The sequence below is a fragment of the Eulemur rufifrons genome, chromosome 2 (genome assembly GCF_041146395.1).
Source record: "Eulemur rufifrons isolate Redbay chromosome 2, OSU_ERuf_1, whole genome shotgun sequence".
NCBI lineage: Eukaryota > Metazoa > Chordata > Mammalia > Primates > Lemuridae > Eulemur > Eulemur rufifrons.
Genome location: NC_090984.1, coordinates 24,404,212 through 24,431,322, shown reverse-complemented (window position 1 = coordinate 24,431,322; position 27,111 = coordinate 24,404,212). Strand labels below are relative to the sequence as shown.

The window sequence follows — 27,111 nt, the reverse complement described above, 5'->3', positions numbered from 1 at the left end:
GTTCCCTGATGGTAACTATAGAAGAAAAACTAAGGATGGATTAAATCTACCAGACCAGAAATGCCCTTATCTTGATTTGGATCCCCCAAAGCACCTTGGTCTGTTCGAGACAGACCAAGGTTCAAGTAAAAATATAGGGAAAGTGGGAAAGTAAAACAGAAAAAGGGAGGTGGACTAAATAGGGTACACTCTAAAAGCAGCTACCACAGTGGGTAAACGGAGTTTAATCACAAGGAATCATTGGGAAACAATATAAAACCTAGAGAGATGAGAGAGCATCTCCCATCGGGCATTGGTTAAGGACTTCTGGAGATGAGACAGGCAGCTATTAATTCCCACATCACTTGGGTCTGGACATCAGGTACCAGGATACAAATATTGGTCAGCCAGAGAACAAAGTAATGATAAGGTTCAAAGGATAAGACAGGAACCTAACCAACAACTGCTACTACTCCTTCAACTGAAAGAACATAGCTAATTACTCTGTCCAACTCAGCACAAGCTCTTGTCTTGATAACATGCCACTACACACATCAAAATGCTCTCTCATGCTATCTGGCCTTTTTTTCCCCTTTGTATGGGATGAAGAAAACCCTTTCTCATTTATAAATGCCTAGGATAAGCCTAGCATATAGTAGACACTTAAATGTGGGTGTGAAAGAGAGAAAAAGGGTAGAGTCAAATTAGATATTTTATGTTGTCTGTATTTCTTAAAATAGTAAAAAAAGTAAATTTTAAAAAAAGGCTTAAGAAATCATACTTTTTTACAACTACCATTGTACAGTCAGGACAGAAATCAGAACAACTGACTTTGAAGGTTAGTAAAGATGCTGGAGATCACTTAAGAAAAAAGGATATAACGAACATAGGATTGGTTGAAATCCCAGTTACACTATTAACTAGCTTTACCACCATGGGGGTAACTGGATTAAATTCTAAGCTAATGTCACTTCTAGTGTGAAAGGTAATCATATTCACTACCACCAGGGGTTTTATAAGGATCAAATATGGGCATTATGTGCTTTTTAAATGGAATAATAGATGCAGAGAAAGTTGTACAGCATACAGAGATCTCATACTGGACTGGCGGAGAGTGAGGAATAAAGCCAGAAAGATAATGTTTAAGGGAGTGATCACAAATTTACAAACTGACAAATGGGGTGTGGCAGTAGGAGTCTTTATGCTATAGAAATACTTAAAACAGAGTGAACAGAAACATTATGGTTTCAAAGGATCCTGCCCAAGCTGCATCAGGATCCCTGAAAGTACCGTAACAGATCTACCTCATGGGAAAATGAACTGCCAGGTATTTATTGATGTTTGGATTCCTGCAAAGGTAGTAGTGACCAAGGTTGGAGCTTTGTCTCCATGGGATAGTATAGTCCAAATCCCTCTGCAGCATGGTGGACATGACAGTGCCCTGAGACGATCATTTACTATGGCAATTATCACTAGAACTCCACCTGATAATTGGATACTAAAATTCAAGGCTTGGTTAAGCTAGATAAAAGAATTACGTGAGACTGACACTTTATAGTGAAATCATTCAGACCAGCTTTAAGGTACAACTACAGCAGGCATCAGCCAACATATAAACAGTATTTAACTCATCCTTCATATTTTATAACTGAGGAAACAAAAGCTGAGATGCTGATAACAATAACAATAAAAATAATAACTCATTTGAATAATAATAATAATTTGAATAAATTATTACCATTTGAAGAAGGGAAATTAGCATTTACTAAATACCTTCTATATATTTGTCATCATGATGTTCACTTTATATGTATAATTCTCATTGAATCCTCAAAACACAAGGAGATAATTACATATAAACTTATAGGTAAGAAAACAGATTAAGAGGTTAAATAACTTTCCAAAGGTCAAAAACCTTATAAATAACAGGGCTGGCCAAACCAAACTCTATCCAGGTCGAAATCCACTACTCTCTCCCATGCAACACTGCTGTATGTGTTTAACGAGATAACCCTTAAATGGAATTAAATCACCATATAAGAACAACAACATGTCCCATGTAAAAAGTAATTTTTCACTATAGGTTCTCTTGGGACCATGTATACAATTCTATAAAATATATAAGTAATGTAACATAACAGAACAATCCTTTAACAATCCTCTCTGCCCACAATGTTAGTCACATTAAGTTCTAGTAACTCACACAGAAACCAAGTTTAGTCTGTCCCCAAATATACCACAAGAAGAAGCTAACAAGAAAGAACAAACCAAAAGATTCTCAGTTTGCTTTTATTAATTAGTGAGAAAAACATCAGAAATTAATCAAAGTTCAAACTGTAATAGATTTAAAAATACAGTAAGCGGATAATGGTGATCAAAGTAATATTAAGGGAATATGAGATTATGGCCACAAAGTTCTTCTAAAGGCAAAAGACAGATGATGATGATTTCAAAGGTGGAAACAGTATTAAGCACTCTATCAAGCTCTTTATGTTCATTAATTTAATACTCACAAAATGTACATCTTATTATTAATATTATACCTTGAAATAGATGATGGGAGCAAAACAATTAAGTCACCTGCTGCAGATCTCAAAACTGGTAAGTGAAGGAGCCAGTATTAAAGTCAGGTCAATCTACTTCAGAGCTCAAATTCTAAGTACTACTTATACTGTCTCTGAATAACAGCAGATCAATTCACAATTTCACCATAAGCTCTGAACAGGCTATCAGGTCTTCTATTTGCAGTATGAGTTCACAGTCCACCTACCTGCTTTCCAATGAGGCATGATCACTTGGTGTAGTACTCAAATAGGGAAAGTAGAAGCTTCTTAATAACAGTAAAACAACTTAAATGTTTATTTTATTAAAATGTATCGGAATCTATAAATCTAAGTATCTAATATTTATTTTCCAAAATGTTAAATATGAACCCAAAACTTATTTTACTATGGAATAGTAATGTGATTAAACTTTGAAGGAAAAAATTATTATCCATATATATTGATCCTGTTCAATTCTGAAATAGGCTAGTTTTGCAATTAGTGGAGTTTATAATAACATGCAGTGAGAATCAAAAGTCGTGGTTCTTTAAAGCAAGGACCAAGACATGTTATGTTTCCAAGAAGAATATTTAATAAATTAATTCATTAGTTAATTAATAGATATAAGTAGATGTGTGTATGTTTCCAGCCTTTTACATGTGCCCTGATTCAAACTTAAGGAAAGGAAAAAGATTTTTTTGGGCTCTTTTTATGATTACAAACTTCTTTTTTTTTTTTACAAACTTCTTTTAAAATGTAACAAACTTAAGGCAGGGCATGGAGGCTCACACCTGTAATCCTAGCACGCTGGGAGGCCAAGGTGGGTGAACCGTTTGAGCTCAGAAGTTTGAGACCAACCTGAGCAAGAGTGAGACCCCATCTCTACTTTAAAAAAAAAAAAAACAAAAAAAAAAAACGGAAAGAAAATTAGCTGGACAACTAAAAATATATATAGAAAAAATTAGCCGGACATGGTGGCACATGCCTGTAGTCCCAGCTACTCAGGAGGCTGAGGCAGCAGGATCCTTTGAACCCAGGAGTTTGAGGTTGCTGCGAGCTAGGGTGACGCCACGACAGTCTAGCCCGGGCAACAGAGTGAGACTCTGTCTCAAAAAAAAAAAAAAAAGTAACAAACTTAAATTTACCTACTCCTTTTAACTTTCATCATACATCCCCTTAATCACTCAATTTAAAATCTAAAATAATCTTACTTCTAAAAATTTCAATACTTAATTTTTGGGAAATTTTATTAAGGCTACATAGCCTCTCTTGCTATAAAAGAAATAAAAGAAAAAGTATACATGCGTTCATTATGTGAAAAGATTGTTAACATATAAAACAAAAAGTATGTATTTTTTTTTAAAAATAATAATTACTGCTCATGATATGTGGGTAATGAAACTACTAAAAAACAGTTTAAAAAAATAAATCTCAGGGCTGGACACAGTGGCTCATGCCTGTAATCCTAGCACTTTGGGAGTCCGAGGCAAGAGGATCACCTGAGGTCAGGAGTTCAAGACCAGCCTGAATAACATAGTGAGACCTGGGTCTCTACAAAAAATAGAAAAATTAGTCAGGTATGGTAGCATGCACCTGTAGTCCCAGCTACTTAGGAGACTGAGGCAGGAAGATTGCTCGAACCAGGAGTTTGAGGTTGCAGTGAGTTATGATCACGCCACTGCCCTCATGCCCAGGCAAAAAATTGAGACTCCGTCTTAAAAAAAAAAAAAAAAAAGTCAGGGGGAAGAAAAACTATAGTTCGTACAGATTCACATCAATGCTAAAAATTCAGGAATGCAATGAATTTTATTTATTGTTTGTCAAAATAAATATTGAATGTGAACCAAACATTAGCAACATGAAAATATCCAAAAAAAGGTAAACTGACCGGTTTTTAATCAACAAACCACAAATATACAAATCAATCAAAGAAATTAAACACTGATTTATCTTCTTTCCTAGGATTTTTTATATTTCAGTTGATTTTCATTCTGACTAGATTTTTTTTTTCGTAGGTAAGAGTCTTGCCCTGTTGCCTAGGTAGAATGCAATAGCATCATCGTAGCTCACTGCAACCTCAAACTCCTGGGCTCAAGCTATCCTCCTGCTTCAGCCTCCCAAGTAGTTGGGACTACAGGCACCTGTGACCACGCCTAGCTAATTTTTCTATTTTTAGTAGAGCCAGTCTCAATCTTGCTCAAGGTGGTTTCGAACTCCTGAGCTCAAGCAATCCTCTCACCTTGGCCTCCCAGAGTGCTAGGATTACAGGCATGAACCACTGTGCCCAGCCCCTGACTAGGTCTTGAGATGGATGCAAATGATCAACATGAGGGCCCTTTAACAGGAACACAGAATATTTAGGTACTTATACTGACCGGCTCAGAGTCATAGCAATAATCATCCCAGCTCTGTCTGAGGGGTTTCTTTGTTATCTGAAAGTAAGGCAGATTAGTTAGGTAGAAGTAATGGTTATTACAGTTTTCTGATGATTTCTTAGATGTAGTGTGCAGGCAGTACTGCTGCTATCCAAAGAAAAGTTATTTTACATAGCAGCATAAAACAAGAAATAACTAAGTAGATATTGAGATTCTGGGAGATCATATACTATTCATCCCACCCCATATATGCCACTGTCCAATAAATGATATTTATATTAAATGCTGAGTCCATATCCTATCAATATGACATTATGACAAGAATATGTTATGTCCATTAAATACAAAAATATCTGGAAGGGCAGCAAAACTGCAGATTTCTCTAATACTATCAACTATCAACTCATGTATGGGAGATTACTACTTTGTAAAGAAGAAAATCTTGAATCACCCAAATATAATGTAAATAGTTTAAACAAGGGAGGAAAAAACCCAGAAGCTAAATTAGCAACTTTTTATTTTAAAAATCTACTTAATTCTATCCAGTAAAAATGCCTAGTATTATATCAAAAAGTGATATTTTGAATAACTTTGAAATTCTCAATATATTAATACAAAGTTAGTCTATATTAGTATATACTTTCAGAATTAAGAAATAGTAGTTATACACTGTATATCTTGTGAAAAGTTTAAGGTGTGACTTTCATACCCCTAAATATGCACTGCAATCTTTCAGCCTTCATCAAAATATCAGTGTGCTTATAAAACCTTCATAAGAATATTTTTAAGTGCCATAAAGGAACCTCTTTCCATATGCATTACAGCTTGCTTCAAAGAAAAAATAAGGGGAGACAATCCATTATTTAAATATCTACTTTTGGCCGGGCGCGGTGGCTCACGCCTGTAATCCTAGCACTCTGGGAGGCCGAGGTGGGCGGATCGTTTGAGCTCAGGAGTTCGAGACCAGCCTGAGCAAGAGTGAGACCCCATCTCTACTAAAAATAGAAAGAAATTATATGGACAGCTAAAAATATATATAGAAAAAATTAGCCGGGCATGGTGGTGCATGCCTGTAGTCCCAGCTACTCGGGAGGCTGAGACAGGAGGATTGCTTGAGCCCAGGAGTTTGAGGTTGCTGTGAGCTAGGCTGACGCCACGGCACTCACTCTAGCCTGGGCAACAGAGTGAGACTCTGTCTCAAAAAAAAAAAAAAAAAAAAAAAAAAAAAAAAAAAAAAAAAAAAAAAAAAATATCTACTTTTATACCAATTCCATTAATATTGGTTTTAGAATTTTTGTTAATATGAGGAATAATAAAATTAGAGAAACCAACGTAATGAAAAGTTCTGAGACTTACTCCTTATTGTGGAAGTTTAGGGATGAATTTTGAGTTTTGAGAAAAGATTCCAATTCTCTAAGTCATTTGCCTTTGATGCATTTCATACTGAACGTTTAAGAGGACTGTTTTTATAAAATCATCATACTCTTATTCAGTATCGTAATATGCAAAGACCTATGTGTGTTATACTTTAAAGCATGCAAATCAGGTTTCAAGTAATCCTTTGCAAAAAGACAAGCATTATTCATTAACATTTAACATTTAACATTCTGCGGTCTATAAAAAGTAAATCACTTATTATTATAAATATCTTAAAGAATCTCACAAAAAACACACCTATATGAGGGTGGTAATACTTTTTAAATTTGAGAACTGTACCACATAAATTTTTAGATTACATGTATGAATATGAAAATTAATATCCATTACCAGGTTTGGGAAAGAAAGTACTAGAAGAAAAGCCTTTTTGAAGAGGTAAAATTTAATAATGTCCTACACTTCAAAATCCTTCTTCTAAACTCTCACCTGATTGAGATAATGATATTCCTCTGGTTGCTTAAGGTGGAATGCTGATCTTTCTTCTTCACTTGCTCCTGCCAGTAGGTAATAGAATACATGATAGTTCCTGTTGGAAATAAAGAAGCATAATTTTCTTTTTTTATTTCAGAATATTATGGGGGTACAAATGTTTTGGTTACATGGATTGCTAGAACTATAACTTTCTAATGTATATGATTTATGGTTATCATTTTACAAGAAAGAAAGCAAAAATTAGTAAAATGTATCTATCAGCTTTGCTTCTTTTTTTTAATAGAAATGTGACAAATTCAGTATTTAAGTACTCCTACAAAACAGAATGATGTATGTTTTGGATGTGGAATACAGAAGAGAAGGACGAAAGCAGCAAAATGACAAAGTTAGGACCTCTGAAAATTCTCTCCTCCATAAAACCAATGAGAAACCTGGCAAATTTGTCACAATTAACTTTTTCAGAACTGTGGAAATTAACCAAAAGCTTGCAGCAATCCAGGGAGTGGTCACTCAAGAAGAACAGCTGAATCTCAGTAAAAACAGCTTTGTGACATTTTAACTTGCCCTAGTCCATCCCCTGTTCACCAAGTCCACAGGTGAACACTGGTATCCTTGAAAACCAATGGTCTGTGATCATGGAGGACACCAGAAGCCTGAGCCACCAGAGGGGCTGAACAGGGTTGGAGCTTGTTCAAAACTTCATTCCCTAAGAAACAGTATTATTTGAACTGTCTGGTGGTTCCCTGGAAGAAGCCATATTCAAGACTGACTTTATATGACCTGATCATACTTTGTACAATGCAAAATTCTATTCCCCAGAGGCATCCACTGAAAACAATTTAGGCAACTGTTGAACGTGCCAGCTATCTGAAGTGTTGGATAAAAGCTAGGGCAAACAATAGGCTAACCAAAAACCTTAAAAGGAAAAGCTGGTGAACAGGATCTTCACACAGGCTTTGAAAAGCCCCAGTATATTTCCTGGGAATCTAGAAGGCCATACGCATGTGTAAAGCTGTACACTTACCCAGGGTTGTATATACTCTCAGAAAGGATCAGATGAAGTACTAAACTCTTACCTCTGGCTAACCTTGAAGGTCTACACAAACAGAAAGTAAAGGAGAAGGCAGATTTATAAAATGCCTAGCTGAGTGTTGAAGGCATGATCCAATATATACAGAAAGCCCTGTGGCAAAGACTAGGAGACTTAGCGTTTCCAAGCATTTAAATCTCTGTCCAACCATTACTTGACAACTAAGCCAAATAAGCAGATACTTCAATGGCCACACTTGAAAAAAAATACAAACTTTATGAAATCAGTTCAAAAAAGTAACAGAACAATTAAACAGCAGGAATAAAAACAACCAACACAAAACCTGGGAGGGAGAGAACTCATTTCCAGAGTTGTCACATTATATTATTTTAAATGTCCAATTTTCAACAAAAATATTATAAGTCATGCAAAGAAACAAGTAAATATAACCCATGCAAAGGAGAAAAACAATTAGTAACTGTCCTGAGAAATCCCAGACGTTAGACTTACTAGATAAGATTTCAATTAGCTATTTTAAATATGTTCAAAGAACTAAAGGATATCACACTGAATGAACTAAACCAAAGTATGAGAATGCTGTCTCACTAAATAGAGACTATCAGTAAATATAAAGAACTTATAGGAAAATAAAAAGGAATTTTAGAGTTGAAAAATATAAATGAAATGAAAAAGTACCTAGAGGAGCTCAATAGCAGATATGAGTAGGCAGAAGAAAGAATCAGTGAACTTGAAGATTAAACAAACTTGAAGACAGGTCAATTGAAGCTAGTCTGAGGAACAAAATGAAAAATTAATGAAGAAAAGTGGATAGAGTTTCAGAAACCTGTAGGACAATTAAAAAGACCAATACATACATGATGAGAGTCCCAAAAGGAGAAGAACAGAAAGAATATTTGAAAAAATAATTACCAAAAACTTCCCAAATTTGATGGAAAACATTAATTTGCACATCCAAAAACCTCAATGGCTCCAAGGAGGATAAACACCTGACCAGAGATTCACACCTAGACCAACCAAAACTGTTTAAAGACAAAGATAAAGAGCATATTTTGAAAGCACCAAGAGTAAAATGCTCCATTAAGGTATCCTATTTTAAGATTAATAGCTAATTTCTAACTAAGACCCTTGCAGAGAGATAACATATTAAAAGTGCTGAGAAGGAAAAAACTGTCCATCAAGAAGTGTATATCCAGCAAAACTATGCTTCAAAAATAGAGAACAAATCAGGACATTCCAGATAAACAAAAACTAAGAGACTTCATAGTTAGCAAATGGGCCCTACAAGAAATTCTCAAAGGAGTTTTTCTGGCTTAAATAAAAAGACACTAGATAAGATTCAGTTTAACATGAAGAAATAAAGAACGCTGATAAAAGTAACTACATAGGTAAATATAAAAGATAATATAAGTTTATTTTTTATTTGTAATATTTTGTCTTATTATATTTGAAAAACCACATAAACCAGTAATTATAAATCTGTGTTGATCGGTATACCATTGTAAAGATGTCATCTGCATGCCAATAACAGCACAAAGGAACAGAGTTACACAGGCGCAAAGCTTTTGTATACTATTAAAGTTAAACTGTCATTAACCCAAATTACATGTTAATAAATTAAGATATTAACTGTAATCTCCAGGGTAACCACTAAGAAAATAACTAAAAAATAACAAAAGAAATGCCAACGAAGTGAAAATGGTACACTAGAAAACATTTATTTAACATAAAAGAAGGCAATGATAGAAGAATAGAGGAACTAAAACATCATAACACATACAGAAAAGAAATAGCAAAATAGTATTTGTAAATCCTACCTTATCAGTAACCATATTAATTTTATAAGTGATTAAACTCACTAATCCAAAGGCAGATAACTGACAGAATGGATTAAGAAAAAAACGATCCAACCACATGCTGTATATAAGAGACAAGCTTTAGATTCAGAGACACAAATAGGTTGAAAATAAAAAATGGAAAAAGCCATCATGCAAACAGTAACCAAAAGAAAGCTGGAATGTCTATACTAATATCAGATAAAACAGACTTTAGGACAAAAATTGTTACCAGAGACAAAGGCGGCCATTTTTATAATGACAAAAGAGCTAATCCATTAAGCAGATATGATAATTCTAAATATATGTAACAATAGAGCCCCAAAATACATGGAACAAAAAGAACTTGATAGAACTAAAGGAAGAAATAGACAATTCAACAATAATACTGAGAGATTACAATACCGCACTTTCAATAATGAACAAAATGAGACAAAAGATCAACAGAGAAAAAGAGGACTTGAAAATTACAATATACCAAGTAGATCTAACACCTATCTATAGAATGCTCCATCCAACAATAAAAGGATATATATTTTCTCAAGTTCACATGGAACATTCTCCAGGAGACACCACACGTCAGACTACAAAACAAGTCTCAATAAATTTAAGGGAGTGAAATCATACATCCACTCCAACCACTTTGCAATGAAATAAGAATCAATAACAGAAATTTCCAAAATTAACAACTACATGGAAATTCAATAATACACTCCTAAATAACCAATGGGTTAAAGAAGAAAAAATAAGCAAATTAGAAAATACTTTGAGATGTACAAAAACAAAACACAATACACCAAAACACAGAAAACAGCTAGTGCTTTGAGGGACTTTATACCTGTAAATCCATATTTAAAAAGGGGGGGAGAGGACGGGGGAAAAAAAAGAAGAGGAGAGATTCCAAACCTATAACCTAACCAACCATCCACCTTAAGAAACTAGAAAAAAAAGAACAAACTAAACCCAAAGCAAGCAAAAGAAAAGAAACAATAAATGTTAAAGTAGAAATAAATGAAATAGGGAATAGGAAAAACAATAGAGAACATCAGTGAAACCAAAGATTGGTTCTTTGACAATATCCACAAAATTAACAAACTTTTATCTAAACTGATGAGATAGACAGATACAGAAAGAGACAGAGACTCAAATTCAGGAATGAAAGAAGGGGAAACATTACTACCAACCTTACAGAAATAAAAAAAATATATATTATAAAGGATACTACAAAGAATTTTTTGTCAACAATTACATTACCTAGAGGAAATAGACAAATACCTAAAAGGATGCAAACTACCAAATCTGACTAAAGAACAAACAGAAAGTCTGAACAGATCTGTAACAACTACAGTGTTTGATTTAGTAATCGATCCAGATTCCAAATTTTCAACACCCATTCATTCTCCAAAACCAAGGAAATCAGGCTTATACCCCCCCTTCACTCCATTAAACTGTGTTAGAAAAAGTTACTGATAACCTTCTAATAGCAGCATCTGATACATCCCGCAAGTGTTCATGAAGCTATTTTCTTCCTGAAACCCTCTTCCTTTTGTGTTAAAACACCTCTAATTCAGATTTCCTCTTACTTCTGCTAGCCACAAAAAAATTAACAGAAAATCCTGAGTTCTAGTACTAATCTTGACAGTAATTCATTATGGTAATGTTAGCTATTGATTAGTGAGCTTTTATTCTAAGTACCATGCCAACAATTTTATAAATGTTATTTCATTTAATCCTCTAAATAACTTTACGATAGTTTTCTATCTGTAAAATGGGAGTAAATACCTTCTGCTAGAAGTTAAGTGAGATGCCCAAGACATATCCAAGGTTTGAATGCAGGTCTGTTTAACTTCAAACTCTGGCTCTTAACTATTTTGTCTCACTATAGCATGAAGCAAATCATTTATTTACCTCTCTATGATATTTGGTTTCTTCACCTGAAGGATATCACATATATCACCTCTAGAGACCCATGTACTTCAAATATTATAATGGAATTAAGAGCTTTCCTGAAAACTTTCCTTGAATTGGAGACAGAACACTAAAGTGGAAGAAAGATCCAAAGATACATTGCTCACAAAGAGCAGTAAGATACTACCTGAGAAACTGTTTTCCTGTTCTGATAATTTGCCTAAAATCAAAAATCTCCTCCTAGCAGCCTCTGAAAAACCACAGTGTTTTGCCCAGGACATAAATAGCAATTATACATAAAGCTATGCATGAAGTAAACTGAATTAAGGGTCATAATACACAAAGAGCTTAAAAGTCAATCTGCATGATACAATCTTAATTTGATCTAATTACACAAATAAAAATATGTACCGTTCATTATGCTCTTGATAAACGAGTCTGGACTTCTCCAGTAGATATTTTTCAACGTAGGCACTAGAAGAAAAGTAAAATTGGATGATATAAATAATAAAAGTTTATTGATGATATAATAATAAAAGTTTAATAAAAGTAGACAAATATTTATTGAGAGACAGTGCCAAAGTATGAAGAATACTATCCAGATCATTTCAGCACATTTAGCATTATAATTGTGTTATGGATACTGTTAGTGTTATTCGTGTTAAATTCATAAGGTCATGAGTCTTTTTTTTTTCATTCAATAAAGCAAAATAAAGTCAGAAGTTCAAAACATAGTATGCAAGATCCTCCAAGATTCAGACTCTACATCCTTTCCAGGCTCATATACCACCATACATTCTTCCAGACATTATACTTCGGCCAGACTACTAAGTAAGGCTCAAAGATATACTTTCCTTATATATTCTTGCTATTACCACAACCTCAAATCTATTTATTTATTATTTACTGGTTTATTCTGTATGCATTCATTTATTGGGCACTATATTAAGCACAAGGAATATGGAAATAAGTGATACATTACCTGTTCTCAAAGGGCTTACAAACTAGTGGAGCAAATAGGTAAACTAGCAGCTAGCTATATTATACTGAGTTGATAGAGTTTATCACAGAGGAATGACCAGGATATTAACTGTACACCAAGAGAGACACCTGAGAGTCAATTCAAGAAGGAAAAAGGATGTCAAGAAGAATTCCCATGGATGGCGAGAACACAGCACATAATAAACAGTCATTAAATATATCTAGTGAGTAAGTGGCTTGGTAAATGAATCTAAAATCCGAAGGATTAACCAGACGAAGGCAAGGAGAACTGCCTTTATGTAAAGGGATAAATGAAAGAGGGTACACATATCAACTTCAGGGAAAACAATGACAATCATGCATCACTTAACAACAGGGATATATGATGAGGAATGTGCCATTAGGCAACTTTGCCATGCAAATATCACACGGTACACTTACACAAACCTAAATGGTATAGCCTACTAAACACCTAGGCTACAAACCTGTATAGCAATTACTGTACTGAATACTGTAGGCAACTATAACAATACAATGGTATTTGTTTATCTAAACATACCTAAACATAGAAAAGGTATCATAAAAAACATAGGACTAAAATCTTAATAGGAACACCACAGTATATGCAGTCTGTCATTGACCAAAACGTCATTATGTGGCTCATGATAGTACTTAAGTATGGCTAGAGAATAAGATAGGCAGGTGGACTAGATCAAGAAGAGCTAATATACCATGGGCCAGAAGAATGAACTATATCCTGAAAGTAATGAAGAACTGAAACATCAATTATATTTCTGATATTTTACTCTCTTTATCCAGACTGTACCCTTCAAGTCTTCAATACCTCTTACCCAAACAGAAACAATCTGTTAAGATATTAGTGGAAAAGGGATTCTAAAACCTGAAATTTAAAAGCTTTATACTACTGAATACAAATTACTTAGCACAAACCTCTCTGGGGTCAAAATCAGACTTGATCTATATTTCCCCCAGTTCCCTCCCATCACTTGGCTCTATACTCAGTTGCTCCCAAATACAGGCTATTCCCTCAAGTATGCCATTCACTCCTGACAGCATTACTCATGGTCTTCTTTCCATTTCTATTTCCCTAGTCTATTCCCCAGTCTCTGTCCAGTAAATTTCATGCCTTCATTAAAATGAAGCTCAAACATGCCTTTGCAAATCCACTGCCACAATTACCACCAGAAATTAAAATTTATTAATACTTCTTCTGAATTACCATTACCATCTCTAGTCTAAACTACTGCAACAGGCTCCTATCTGTCTAAAATGGGAGAAAGGAAACTAACATGAACTAAAATATTAAATCCTCACAACACCTGTATGGCAAATATTACTGCCCCTATTTTACAAGTATTGAAACTGATGCTCAAAGATATTAAGATCAAACAGCTAATAAACAGCATAACTATGATTTTAACCCAGGTCTATTTTAAACTTTACCAAGGTTTTTTCTTTCAACTACATTAGTCCCTCTGCCAGTTGCCCATGGAGGGTACATTCCCAAGACACCTGAAACCACAGATAGTACTGAACCCCAAATATATATTATATTTTTTCCTATACACACACACCTATGATAAACTTTAATTTATAAGTTAGGTACAGTAAGAGATTAACACAACTAATAAAATAGAACAATTATAACAACATACAGTAATAAAAGTTATGTGAATGTGGTCTTTCTCTCTCTTTCTCTCTCTCTCAAAATTTCTTATTCTACCGCACTTTTGTATTTTTGGTTAACTAAAACCCTGGCAAGCAAAACCACAGATAGCAGGGGACTAACATATACTAACACACTACTTTCTGGACATCTCTCTTTTCTCTCTTCCAATCAATGAGTTACACTGCTACAAGAGTTATCTACATATAAAATAAGATCTAATCATGTTATTCCTCTACTTTTACCGAAGTGTGGGCCTCAAGTGAATTCAAGTAGGGGTATCAATTCAAGTAGGGGTGAACTGCTAATTATGTCCCTCTGAATTTTTTTTTTTTAAATAGAGACAAGATCTTGCTATGGGGCCCATGCTGGATTCAAACTCCTGGAATCAGAACGCCTGGGCTCAAGTGATCTTCCCACCTCAGCCTCCCAAGTAGCTGAAAAACTACAGGCACCCACCACCGTGTCCCACTGGGATTTTTTTTTTTTAAGCACACTGGCATTAAAAACTGAGGGGGAGGCTGGGCATGGTGGCTCATGTCTATAATCCTAGCACTCTGAAAGGCCAAGGTGGTAGGATCACTTGAGTTCAGGAGTTCAAGACCAGACTGAACAACAGTGAGACCCCATTCCTACTAAAAATAGAAAAAATTAGCCCGGCATGGTGGTGCATGCCTGTAGTCCCAGCTACTCGGGAGGCGGAGGCAGGAGGATCGCTTGAGCCCAGGAGTTTGAGGTTGCTGTGAGCTAGGCTGATGCCATAACACTGTAGCCTGGGCAACAGAGCAAATTGTCTCAAAAAAATAAATAAATAAAATAAAAAAGGAGAAGGGGTGGGGGGACAGATGAAGTAAATAAGGCAAAATTTGATCATTGTTGAATCTGAGTTGGAGTTCCCTGTACTATTTATCTTTACTTTTATATATATTTGACATATTTTATAATAAATAAAATTTTTAAAAATCTGCTTCCCAGTGTCAAGAGGATAATTACAAACATTAGAGCTTCAGCCACAATTTGACACCAACTGACCACTATGCCCATGCTCTGCAGCCACTGAACACATCTCCTCAAGTATATCAGACTCTTAATAAATCTAGGTTAAGAGTATATGAGTCTTATAATTCTGAGGTTTCAACTTTTCCAAAAGAAAAAAAAAAAATGGTTGACAGAAAAAAATTTTAATACAGACACCAATGTCTGCAAATGAACAATACATAGTTTGTAAAGGAGTAATGACAAAAGTAAAAATATTCTCTCAAGCCTACTACAGCTATGTAGCATACTTACCCAAGTACAGTGCCTGTTTCCTGGTAATTTACTTGAATAAACTTGCCAAAACGACTTGAATTGTTATTATGAGCTGTCTTCGCATTTCCAAAGGCCTGTCAAAATAAACAATTCTTATTAGTTTCATTACAATTTTTTTTTTTTTTTTCTGGAAAATGCTGCTTAGGTCAGCTCAAAGAGACAAAATTCTACAGAGACAGTAGAAAGGCAATTCACTCATATGTTCAGACTCAGAGTTCAGGTAAAATAAAAGAAAGCAATTAACAACTGAAAGAAAACCAAGTAGATTTTATTTTATGCTATTCAGTAAAATAAATTTTTTAAAGTTTTTTTTTTTTTTTTTAATATTTTTATTTTGGAGACAGGGTCTTGCTCTGTAGCCCATGCTGGAGTGCAATGGAATGATTATAACTCACTGCAGCCTTGAACTCCTGGGCTCAAGCAATCCTCCTGTCTCGGCCTCCCCAGTAGCAAGGACTAGAGGTGGGCACCACCATATCCAGTTAATTTTTTAAATTCTTTGTAGAGATAGGGTTTCAGTCTGTTGCCCAGGCTAGTCTTGAACTCCTGGCCTCAGGCGATTCTCCCACCTCAGCCTCCCAAAGTGCTGGCATTACAAGCCTGAGCCATGCATCCAGCCATTAGTCAAATAAATCTTAATTTTAAAAACTTCATGCTCATTAAAACTCAGATTTCTCTTTCACATTCCAGAGCCAAAAAATTTTCTTAATATATTTATATTTTTTAAAAATCCTGCTAAACTGAAACAAGGGGCTAGGAAAAGAAAAATTACATCAAAATAATAATAATTTTAGAACAGTATAAATGAACTGAAGTTCTACTACATAATATACTATACTTTATTATGCCTATTTATTAATAAAACAAAGCTATAGTACTGATTACAAAAGAATATGAACCATAAGCTTCCTAAATTGCTACCCAAAGTATATACCTTGCAATGGAATACTGCCTGGCAATAAAAATGACCTAATGATAAAAAACATCAGCATTGATGAATATCAAACACACTAAGCACAAGAAATTAGCAGACCAGAGGTTGTCTGGGAATTGGGGTGGGATTGGGAAATGTCTACATAGAGGGACAAGGAGTGACGAAGCTATTCTATAGCTTGATTGTATGATGGTGGTTAACATGGGTATATACATTTATGAAAACTCACTGCACTACACATTTTAAATGTGTACATTTTATTGTAAGTTATATATCAATACAGTGCTATAAATTTATTAAAATTTAAACTTTAAAAAACCAAAGCTACTAGCCAAGCCTAACCCATTCACATATTTGAAGAAACAAAACTAGAATTGACACAGTTAGGGATGATTCACTGCAGAGCTTTTGCTTTTTTCTCCTACTATAATGATCTCATGGGAATGGCATGCTCTCTAACTCCAAAAACCTAAACCAGTCATTTACAGAACACTTTCTAAATGCAAAGCTATTTGTGCTAAACTGTAACTGTGCAAAGTGCACATATAAGGACACACAAACATACAAGACAGGCTGAAGAGGTAAACTAAGTTGATGTCCCAAAAACTACATCTCTACTCCAGTAGTTCTCAAAGTGTAGTCCTAGGACCAGAAGCATTAGCATCACCTGAAAATCTGTAAGAAATACAAATTCTTAGATCTTTTACAAAATTACTGAATGAGAAATTTTGAGGATAAGGTCCAGCAATCTGTTTTGATAACCCTCTCATATGGTTCAGATGCAAGCTGAAGTTTGACACCCACTGCTCTTGTTATGGATGTAGTTAAATTTCTGTGAAATTACATTTTATTGAGTATTAAATTATTCTATAGTGATAGTAACAAACATACAAATTCATGAAAATCTCTAGAAATATCCCTTATGAATGTTTAGATTCCACTGTACCTAAGTAAGGGATCAGAAAAGCCCAGGCTCTCAACCACCACCAAACCGTCTATGAGCTATATATACAAAAAAGCTTGACATCCGTGAGTTCTGAATGCTCAGAATAGGTTCTCCATTCTGCCCTTTCCCTTTCCATCATAGCAAGTTTCTTCCAAGGAAATTAGAAAAATCACATAGCACAGTTCATAAAATGCAAGATGTTGATTTCATCAAAGAAATATTCATTTAAATGCCAAATGCTTTATATTTTGACAAAAAAAAATTTTTTTTAAAAAGGAAGGCTTGGAGATGTAAAATATGGATATACAATGTACTACTTCTACTCTCGTATTTGCCACTTTTGATCCTACCCAATGCTACAATGTCAATAGCCAATCAGAGGCTTTCCTTCTACTTAACCTTTGATTGGAATAAAACTCTATCATTATGAAAAATCACCTGGGGCCATTATGAGAGATGGCCTTGCAACAGACCCTTCACCAAAGAGGTTATATGGATGGCAAATAAGCATGAGAAAGTATGTTCAACATCATCGGCTACTATAAAAATTCAGTTAAGATCACAATGAGATACCACTAAACACCTATTAGAACGGCTTAAAGAAAAATTAACAATGCCAAGTGCTGCTGAGGTTACAGAAGAACTGGAATGCAAAACGGTACAGCAACTCTGGAAGACAATCTGACAGTATCACAAAAAATTAACAATATTCTTACCATATGACCCAGCAGTCCTACTCCTGAAGTGTTTACTCTAGAGAAATGCAAATTTATGTATACACAAACATCTAGGCACAAATGTTATTATTAACTTTACTTGTGACAGCCAAAGCTTGGAAATAACCAAAATGTCCATCAACAAATGAAGGCAGCCAGGGGTAGTGGCTAGCACTCTGGGAGGCTGAAGCGGGTGGATCACTCGAGTTCAGGAGTTCGAGACCAGCCTGAACAAGAGTGAGACTCCATCTCTACTAAAAATAGAAAGAAACTCTCTGGACAACTGAAAATATATAGAAAAAATTAGTTGGGCATGGTGGCACATGCCTGTAGTCCCAGCTACCAGGGAGGCTGAGGCAGGAGGATTGTTTAAGCCCAGGAGTTTGAGGTTGCTGTGAGCTAGGCTGACGCCACGGCACTATAGCCAGGGCAAAAGAGCCAGACTCTGTCTCCAAAAAATAAATAAATAAATAAATAAATAAAAATAAATATGAAGGCTTTCACAAACTGTGGTACATCCATACAATAAAATACTACTCAGCAGTAAAAACAAACAACCAATTACCATATTTAACAATTTGGGTGAATTTAAAAGACATAACGTTGAATAAGAGAAGTCAGTTTCAAAATTTTACATATTATATGATTCTATGTCACTCTCAAAGATAAAAATCAGCAGCAACAGAGAGCAGACAAGTAGCTGCCATGAGTTATGGAGTATGGCAGAGCACAGGGCATGAATATAAGAAGTGTGAGGGAGTTTTATGGAGTAGTGAAACTATTCTGTATCCAGATCGCACATAGTTGGTTATACAAATTAATACATTTTAAAATTCGCAGAATTTTACTGTAAGATTATTTCTTAAAAAAAAAAACTTTTAAAACTCCTGAAAAATATTAATTCTTTAAAAAATGAAGGCAAAAAAAGACAATTTCAGACATACAAATCTGAAAATATTCATCACAATCCAACCTGCACTAAAAGAAACATTAAAGGAAGTCCTTCATGCAGATGGAAAAATGATATATTGAAATATGGACTTACATAAAGAATGAAGAACAGCAGAAATGGCTAACACATGAGTAAACACACAAAATATTTTTTATTAATTAAATCTCTTGATCATTGAGAGTAAGGTTAGCAAAAATGGCAGAGTAAGAACCTCCAAAAATCCTCTCCCTGAAAAAACAAGAATGCTAACAAAAAATGTCAAAGTCAACTTTTTAAGAACTCTGGAAATTAACCAAAGACTTGCAACAATCCTTGGTAGGAGGGCATTTAATCAAGGAAAACCGCTGAGTCTTGGTAAGAAAAACAGGTATTTTAAGCTGAAATAGCTCAGTTGGGAGAGTGTCAGACCGAAGAAAAACAGGTATTTAGCTAGCCCCACTCTCTAGCTCCACACTGATGAGAAAATCAATGTCCTATAGTGATGGTGTTTTGTAAAAGCATCCCAGGAGCCATTGGAAAGATCAAAACAGGGTTAGAGCTATTCCAAAACCCTGTTCCCCCAGAGAATCAGTGCTATTTGACTTGTCTGGCATTTCCCTGGAAAATTCACTCAAAGGGTAGTCTTAATTTAAACTAACTCAGAAATCACTCACTGAGCCTCTACACACACCACACACACACACACACACACACACACACCTGCCAACCATGTATGTTTGTGAAAAACAATCAGAGGCAATTGCTTAAAACACTGCAACCGTGGCAATAACATGGTGAGGCTAAAAAACAAAAAACAAAAATACAAGCCAAGGAGAAAACTTAAAAGGAAAAACTGGTGAGCAACATGTATGAAGGAGGCTTTGAAAAGATCTGAAATATTCCTGGGCATGTCAAAGACCATGTGCATGCAAGCAAAGATCAGAGACTTATGTTTGAACTTGTAGCTCTATGTAAGCAGGAAATAAAAGATAAGGCAGAAATGAAAACTGCCTTCCTGAGTGCTGAAGGGGCCTCCCAACAAGCACACAGAACCTCAGAGGAAAGACGGGGAGGGGTAATGCTTCAAGGCATTTAAAAAACTCCATATTCAATCATACCTGACCACTAAGATAACTGAGTGAAGTTTTTAATGGCCTCATTCAATATCATAGCCTCATGGATAAAAAGAATACAGATTTTACAGAATTAGTTCAGAGAAATCATGAAACAACCAAACAGCAATAGCAAAAACAATAATCACAAACTCTGAGAAAATTTCATTTCCAGAGGTGTCACATTATTATTATTACAAATATCTAGTTTTCATCAAAATATTAAGAGATATGCGAAGTAATAAATTATGAGCACAGGAAAATTAAAAAAAAACAATACATAGAAATTGTCCCTGACAAGGCCCAGATGTTGGATTTACTAAGCGAAGACCTTATATCAGCTATTTTAAATATTTCAAACAACTAAATTATGACACAGATGCCTTAAAAATAGAGAATATCAATAAAATGGTAGAAATTACAAAAGTTATAAAAATTCAAGTGTTTAAAAGTATATTAACTAAAAAGAAAAATTCATTATACGGGCTCACGTGAAGTCATACGTAAAAGAATCAGTAATGGGTCAAAGAGGATATCACAAGGAAAATTAGAAAATAGTTTAAGATGAATGGAAGCAAAAACACAACACCCCAAAATTTATGGCACACAGATAAAGCAGTGCTTAGGGGTAACTTTATAGTTGTAAAAGTCTATATTAAAAAAGAAGAAATATACAAGAAACTCAACAGCAAAAAAAGAAATGATCCCATAATAAGTAGGCAAAGGATCTGAATAGACATTTCTCAAAAGACGACATACAAATGGTCAATAATGAAAAAATGCTCAACATCTCTAATCATCAGGGAATGCAATCCAAAACCACAATGAATTATCATTCTACTCCAGTTAGAATGGCTATTACTAAAAAGACAAAAAATAACAAATATTAGCAAGGATATAGAGAAAAGTGAACTCATATACACTGTTGGCAGAAGGGCACAGTTCTAAAATAGGACTACCACATGACCCAGCAACCCACTACTGAGTATTTATCCAAAGGAAAAGAAATCAGTATTTCAAAGGGATAATAGGCACCCTCATGTTTACTGCAGCACTATTCATAACCGCCAAACGATGGAATCAAACTAGGTGTCCATCAACAGATGAATGGATAAAGAAAATGTGGTATATCTACAAAATGGAATACTGCTTGGCCATAAAAAAGGAATAAAATACTGTCATTTGCAGCAACATGGATAGAACTGGAGATAATTATGTTAAGTAAAATAAATCAGGCACAGAAAGACAAATACCACATGTTCTCACTCATATGTGGGAGCCAAAAAAGTTGATCTCACAAAGTTAGAGAATAGAGTGATGGTTATCAGAGGCTGGGGTGGGGAGTGAAGAGAGGTTGATTAATGGGTACAAACATACAGTTAGACAGAAGAAATAAGTTCTAGTGTTAGACAGCATAGTAAGGTGACTATAGCTAACAATAATTCATTATATATGTTAAAATATGTAGAAGAGTTGAAATGTTCCCAATGCAAAGAAATGATAAATGTTTGAGGTGATGGATATCCTAAATACCCTGATTTGATCATTACACATTGTATGCATGTGCCAAAATGTTACATGTATCTCCCCCAAATATGTAAAATTATCATGTATCAATTTTTAAGTGTTTTTTTTTTTTTTTTTTGAGACAGAGTCTCACTCTATTGCCCAGGCTAGAGTGCCGTGGCATCAGCCTAGCTCACAGCAACCTCAAACTCCTGGGCTCAAGCAATCCTTCTGCCTCAGCCTCCTGAGTAACTGGGACTACAGGCATGCACCACCATGCCTGGCTAATTTTTTATATATTTTTAGTTGTCCAGCTAATTTCTTTCTATTTTTAGTAGAGACGGAGTCTTGCTCTAGCTCAGGCTAGTCTCAAACTCCTAAGTTCAATTGATCCTCCCACCTCGGCCTCCAAGAGTGCTAGGATTACAGGCGTGAGCCAATTTTTAAGTATTTTAAAGATTTCAAATCAATAAACTAACCTGCCACCTTAAGAAAACAGAAAAGAAAAAGCAAACAAATGTGAAAGCAATCAGAAGGAAAGCAATAATAATAATGAGACGGGGAAATAAATAAAATAGACAAACAATAAAGAAAATTAAAAACCCAAACATTGGTTCTTCAAAAATATCAACAAATTGGCAAAACTTTAGGTACACAGACCAAAAAAGAGAGAGACAGAGAGAGAAAAGAGTCAAATTACTAAATTGAGGAATGAAAAAAATAAATGTAGCACAAATATTGAAAGACTAAAGGACAAAAACCACATAGTCATCTCAATAGATGCAGAAAAGGCATATGACAAAAGCAAAACCCTTTTATGATAAAAAAAAAATACTCAATAAACTTGAAGAGTAGGGAACTTAACCTGATCAAGGACATCTATTAAAAGCACAGGCTTGGCCAGGCTCAGTGGCTCACGCCTGTAATCCTAGCACTCTGGGAGGCCAAGGCGGGAGGATCACTCAAGGTCAGGAGTTCGAGACCAGCCTGTGCAAGAGCGAGACCCTGTCTCTACTAAAAATAGACATTATCTGGACAACTAAAAGTATATATAGAAAAAATTAGCCGGGCATGGTGGCACATGCCTGTAGTCCCAGCTACTAGGGAGGCTGAGGCAGAAGGATTGCTTGAGCCCAAGAGTTTGAGGTTGCTATGAGCTAGGATGATGCCACAGCACTCTAGCCCAGGCAACAGAATGAGACTCTGTCTCAAAAAAAAAAAAAAAAAAAGTACAGGCTAACAACATACTTAATAGTGAAAGACAAAAAGCTGTCTCTCTATAATCAGAAGGAAGACATGGATGGGTGCTCTTGCCATTTCTATTCAACACTGTACTTGAGTTTCTAGCCAGGGCAATTAGGAAATAAAAAGGAAAAAAAAAGGGAATCCAGATGAAAGGAAGAAGTAAAACTATTTCAATCACAGAAGATATGGTCTTGTATATAGAATAGAAAATGCTAAGAAATACATTAAAAACTATTAAAAACAAAGAAACTCAGCAAGTTGAAGGATGCAATAGCAATACATAAAAATTATCTATCTACTGGCAATAATCAGAAAATTAAACTAAGGAAAATAATTCAATACACAGTAGAATCAAAAATAGTAAAATACATAGGAATAACTTAACACAAGATGTGTTAAGATGTGTATACTGAAAATTTTAAAATATTGTTTCAAAAAAACTTGAAAAGACAGCTTGTGTTCGTGGGTTAGAAGACAATATTGTTAAAATCCATAAGTTCAATACAATCTCTATCAAACCTTAAAATACTTTTGAAGAAATTAACAAGCTAATCCTAAAATAAATATGGAAGCTTACCAAAATAACTGGGGACCGAAAACACCCAAAACAATCCTGAGGGAAGAAATTTGGAAAATTCACGTTTTGTTTTGTTTTGGTTTTTTTTTTTTTTTGAGACAGGGTCTTCCTCTGTTGCCCAAGCTGGAGTGCTGTGGTGTCAAGCTAGCTCACAGCAACCTCAAACTCCTGGGCTCAAGCAATCCTCCTGCCTCAGCCTCCCAATACAGGGAAGCTAATTTTTAAAATAGCCTTCTTATTTTTAAAATAACCTGGTTCGGCTAATTTTTTCTATTTTTAGTAGAGACGAGGTCTCACTATTGCTCAGGCTGATCTTGAACTCCTGAACTCAAGCAATCCTCCCACCTTGGCCTCCCAGAGTGCTAGGATTACAGGCATGAGCCACCACCTGGCCTGTTTACACTTCTTGATTTCAAAACTTACCATGAGGCTACAATCAAGACCATGTGGTATTGGCATACAGATAAATATAAATAATAATAGATTAGAACTCAGATTCAGAAATAAACCCTTACATTTACAGTAAACATTTTCGACAAGGGTGACAAGAAAATTTAATGGGGATAAAACAGTCTTTTCAACAGATGGATACACACATGCAAAAGGTCAGTATTGTTGTGGTTATTATTATCACTACCATACATGCACTGTTCATCAGGCATCCAAGTTACATACAAATCCAACCTAAAAACATTCTCAGGAACCTATCTCATCCATAACCCAGGGACCGCCTGCATACATTTGTCAAAAATTTATCACACTGTACACTTTAAATAATGTGCAGTTTAGTGTATCTCAATTATACCTCACAAAATCTCTTAAGAAAAACAAAACTGAGTAAATTACCTTTTCCTTTCCCAGACTTAATAAAAGTGTATTCTCTTTCTTTTTTTAATTGACAAGTAAAAATTGCATTATTTATAGTCTAAAACATGATGCTTTCATATTATGTATACACTATGGAATGGCTAAATCATGCTATTTAACACATGCATTACCTCATATACCTATCGTTTTTTTTTTTTTATGAGAACACTTAAAATTGACTCTCTTAGAAATTTTCAGGTATATGTTATTAACTATAGTCATCATGAAGTACAACAGATCTCTTGAAATTATTCCTCCTGTATAACTAAAAATTTACATCCTTTGACCAATATCTCTCTAATCCCACCACCCTCCAACCTTTGGTTACCACCATTTTACCCTTTTTTTTTCTTTTAAGACTAGTCAAGTGTAGTAGTGAGAAGGGGGAAAGTAGTAGAATGAGGAGTTCAATCTGTAACTGACTGTGAACAATCAGGTGAGATAACTCACTGCCTTCGGTACTTTCTGTTTCTATGTATTCAATTTTTTCAGACTCTACATACAAATGAGATCATGTAGTATTAGTCTTTCTGTGTTTCTTTCAACATTTGATAGTTTACTTATAAAATATTCCAGAACTAAACATGTTTTTCCCGTATACTCCACATTTTTACAAACGAACCCTTAAGAGTTTCAATGCCAGGCACAGATTTTAAGGTACAGAGATACAAACAGAATGGAAAGAATATTTTCGCCAACCACCTACTTCCACAACCCAATTACACACAAGACTCCTGCCCCTGCTTTCTCCCTTTGTAGAGGGATATATATGACTCTAGTAATCTTTTTCTTTGCATCATTAATGACCCCAAAGACACTCTTTAAAAAAAAAATTACCACTGTCACACCCTTCTATCTTCCATGTGCCTTTTTTGCTTTTCCATCTTCCAGTTCCCCCTGGTAACCAAAAATAATGCCTACACTTCTATTTAGTTTTATCTTATCTTCTCGCATCTACCAAGAATTTTTTTTAAATATGTTTAAGAAGCTGGGCATAGTGGCTCACGCCTGTAATTCTAGCACTCTGGGAGGCTAAAGTGGGAGGATTGCTTGAGCTAAAGAGTTTGAGACCAGCCTGAGCAAGAGCAAAACCCCATCTCTACAAAAAATAGAAAAATTAGCTGGGCATGGTGGTGCAAGCCTGTAGTCCCAGCTACTTGGGAGGCTGAGGCAAGAGAATCGCTTGAGTTCAGTTGCTGGAGGCCACAGTGAGCTATGATGACACCACTGCACTCTAGCTGAGGCGACAGAGCAAGATTCTGTCTCAAAAAAAAAGAATAAGAAAAGTGATAGGCAAGGTGGCAGGCACCTGGGGGCTAAGGAGGGAGGATCACTGGAGCCCAGGAATTAGAGACCAGCCTGGGCAACATAGCGAGACCTGTCTCAGAAAAAAGAATAAGAAAAGTATTTCCATACACTTACCTCAAGTACTGGTCCAGCTCCAAGAATAATCTGTTCTACTCCACTGGCAAATCCTTTCTGACTGAGAGCGGTAAGGTGGTGAATAAGAAAGTTTGTGCTTTGAGTTTTCCCAGAACCACTCTCTCCTGAAATCACGATGCACTGATTCTTTTTACGCTGAAGCATGGCATGATAAGCTACATCAGCCACAGCATAAATGTGGGGCTCAAGTTTTCCCAATTGGTGGTTATCATACATTTTGACATATTTGGGGTTATAAATAGGAAGAAACTTGAATGGGTTAATAACTATTAGAATACTGCCAACATAGGTATAAATTTTTTCATGCTTAAAGCGATTTCGTAGGTTTTCTAAGAGGGTTTTCTCATTCAAATCAGGTAAGCTACATAAATCATCAAAGTCTTTCTGTTGTGGCTGTGGAAGAAAACCCCGTTCCATCATCCTGCGACGTTCTTCCGTTACCCGTAGCCATGACTGAAGGCTACCATAATGGATGGATCCATCAAGGTTTTTTTCTCTCAGAAGAAAGCGGTAGTCCTCTCCACTCAAGCGATTTTCCAGAGCCATTCGGGGCCACAACATCATTCGCTGAACTGGACAGTCTGTCGGATTGAGTATCCATTCTTCTCCACCAAATTCCTTTACCTCTGCTAGAACATAACATTTTGTTTTGTCAAGATGAAGTCTGTTTATAAGAGAGTCAATCACCTCAGCAGCTGTGGAGTTTTTCCTGGCAGGAATTGGACAGTAGATTGTTCCTTCTGAAATTGTCCCAGGATATATACGTAATGTATGTTCATTATCCTCAAAGCGTCGTCTTCCTCCATCACTTATATTCATATTGGATCCTGTCCCATCAGCATGGATAGTACATGTTCAAGATAGTGCAAACCATTTTTTTGGCAAAAGAACTGTAACATAAAAGTTGTGAAACATTTAGAAGTAATATTACACATTGCTTTCTGATGCTCAAGAAACAAAAGACTTAAACATATTGATTGCATCTTTTAGAACACAAAATCCTAACTCTTAGTACAGAAACAATCTTGAAAACAGACTCATTGAGACCATATAATATTAAGGTTCACTGTTCAAATCTGAGCACGTTCTAAAATACCAACATATCAAAAATATGTATTTTAATGTTTTATTATATTAACAATGCAAAATCCAAAGAATACAGAGAAGAGTTATTTTTTCACCTGCTACCTCAAATGTTCCTAAAGTACTTGGGATTAAAACCAAGTTCTTTCTTTATACTCAACAAGCCTCACTAAAGACTGAATTAAGATAAGAATAATAACACAAATCTAATCACC

General features: G+C 35.2%; 1 protein-coding gene across 1 annotated transcript in view; it reads right to left on the bottom strand.

The window, feature by feature from the left end:
* MYO9A (myosin IXA) overlaps positions 1–26,632 on the bottom strand; it is a 193,691-nt gene extending 167,059 nt beyond the window's left edge. Inside the window, exons 1-5 of the mRNA XM_069458108.1 lie at positions 25,793–26,632; positions 15,516–15,610; positions 11,969–12,031; positions 6,761–6,860; positions 4,898–4,954 (exon numbers count right to left, since the gene is read on the bottom strand). Coding sequence (XP_069314209.1) covers positions 4,898–4,954; positions 6,761–6,860; positions 11,969–12,031; positions 15,516–15,610; positions 25,793–26,632 — 1,155 coding nt within the window. The remainder of the gene's footprint in view (positions 1–4,897; positions 4,955–6,760; positions 6,861–11,968; positions 12,032–15,515; positions 15,611–25,792) is intronic.
* Between the last annotated feature and the right edge of the window lie 479 nt (positions 26,633–27,111).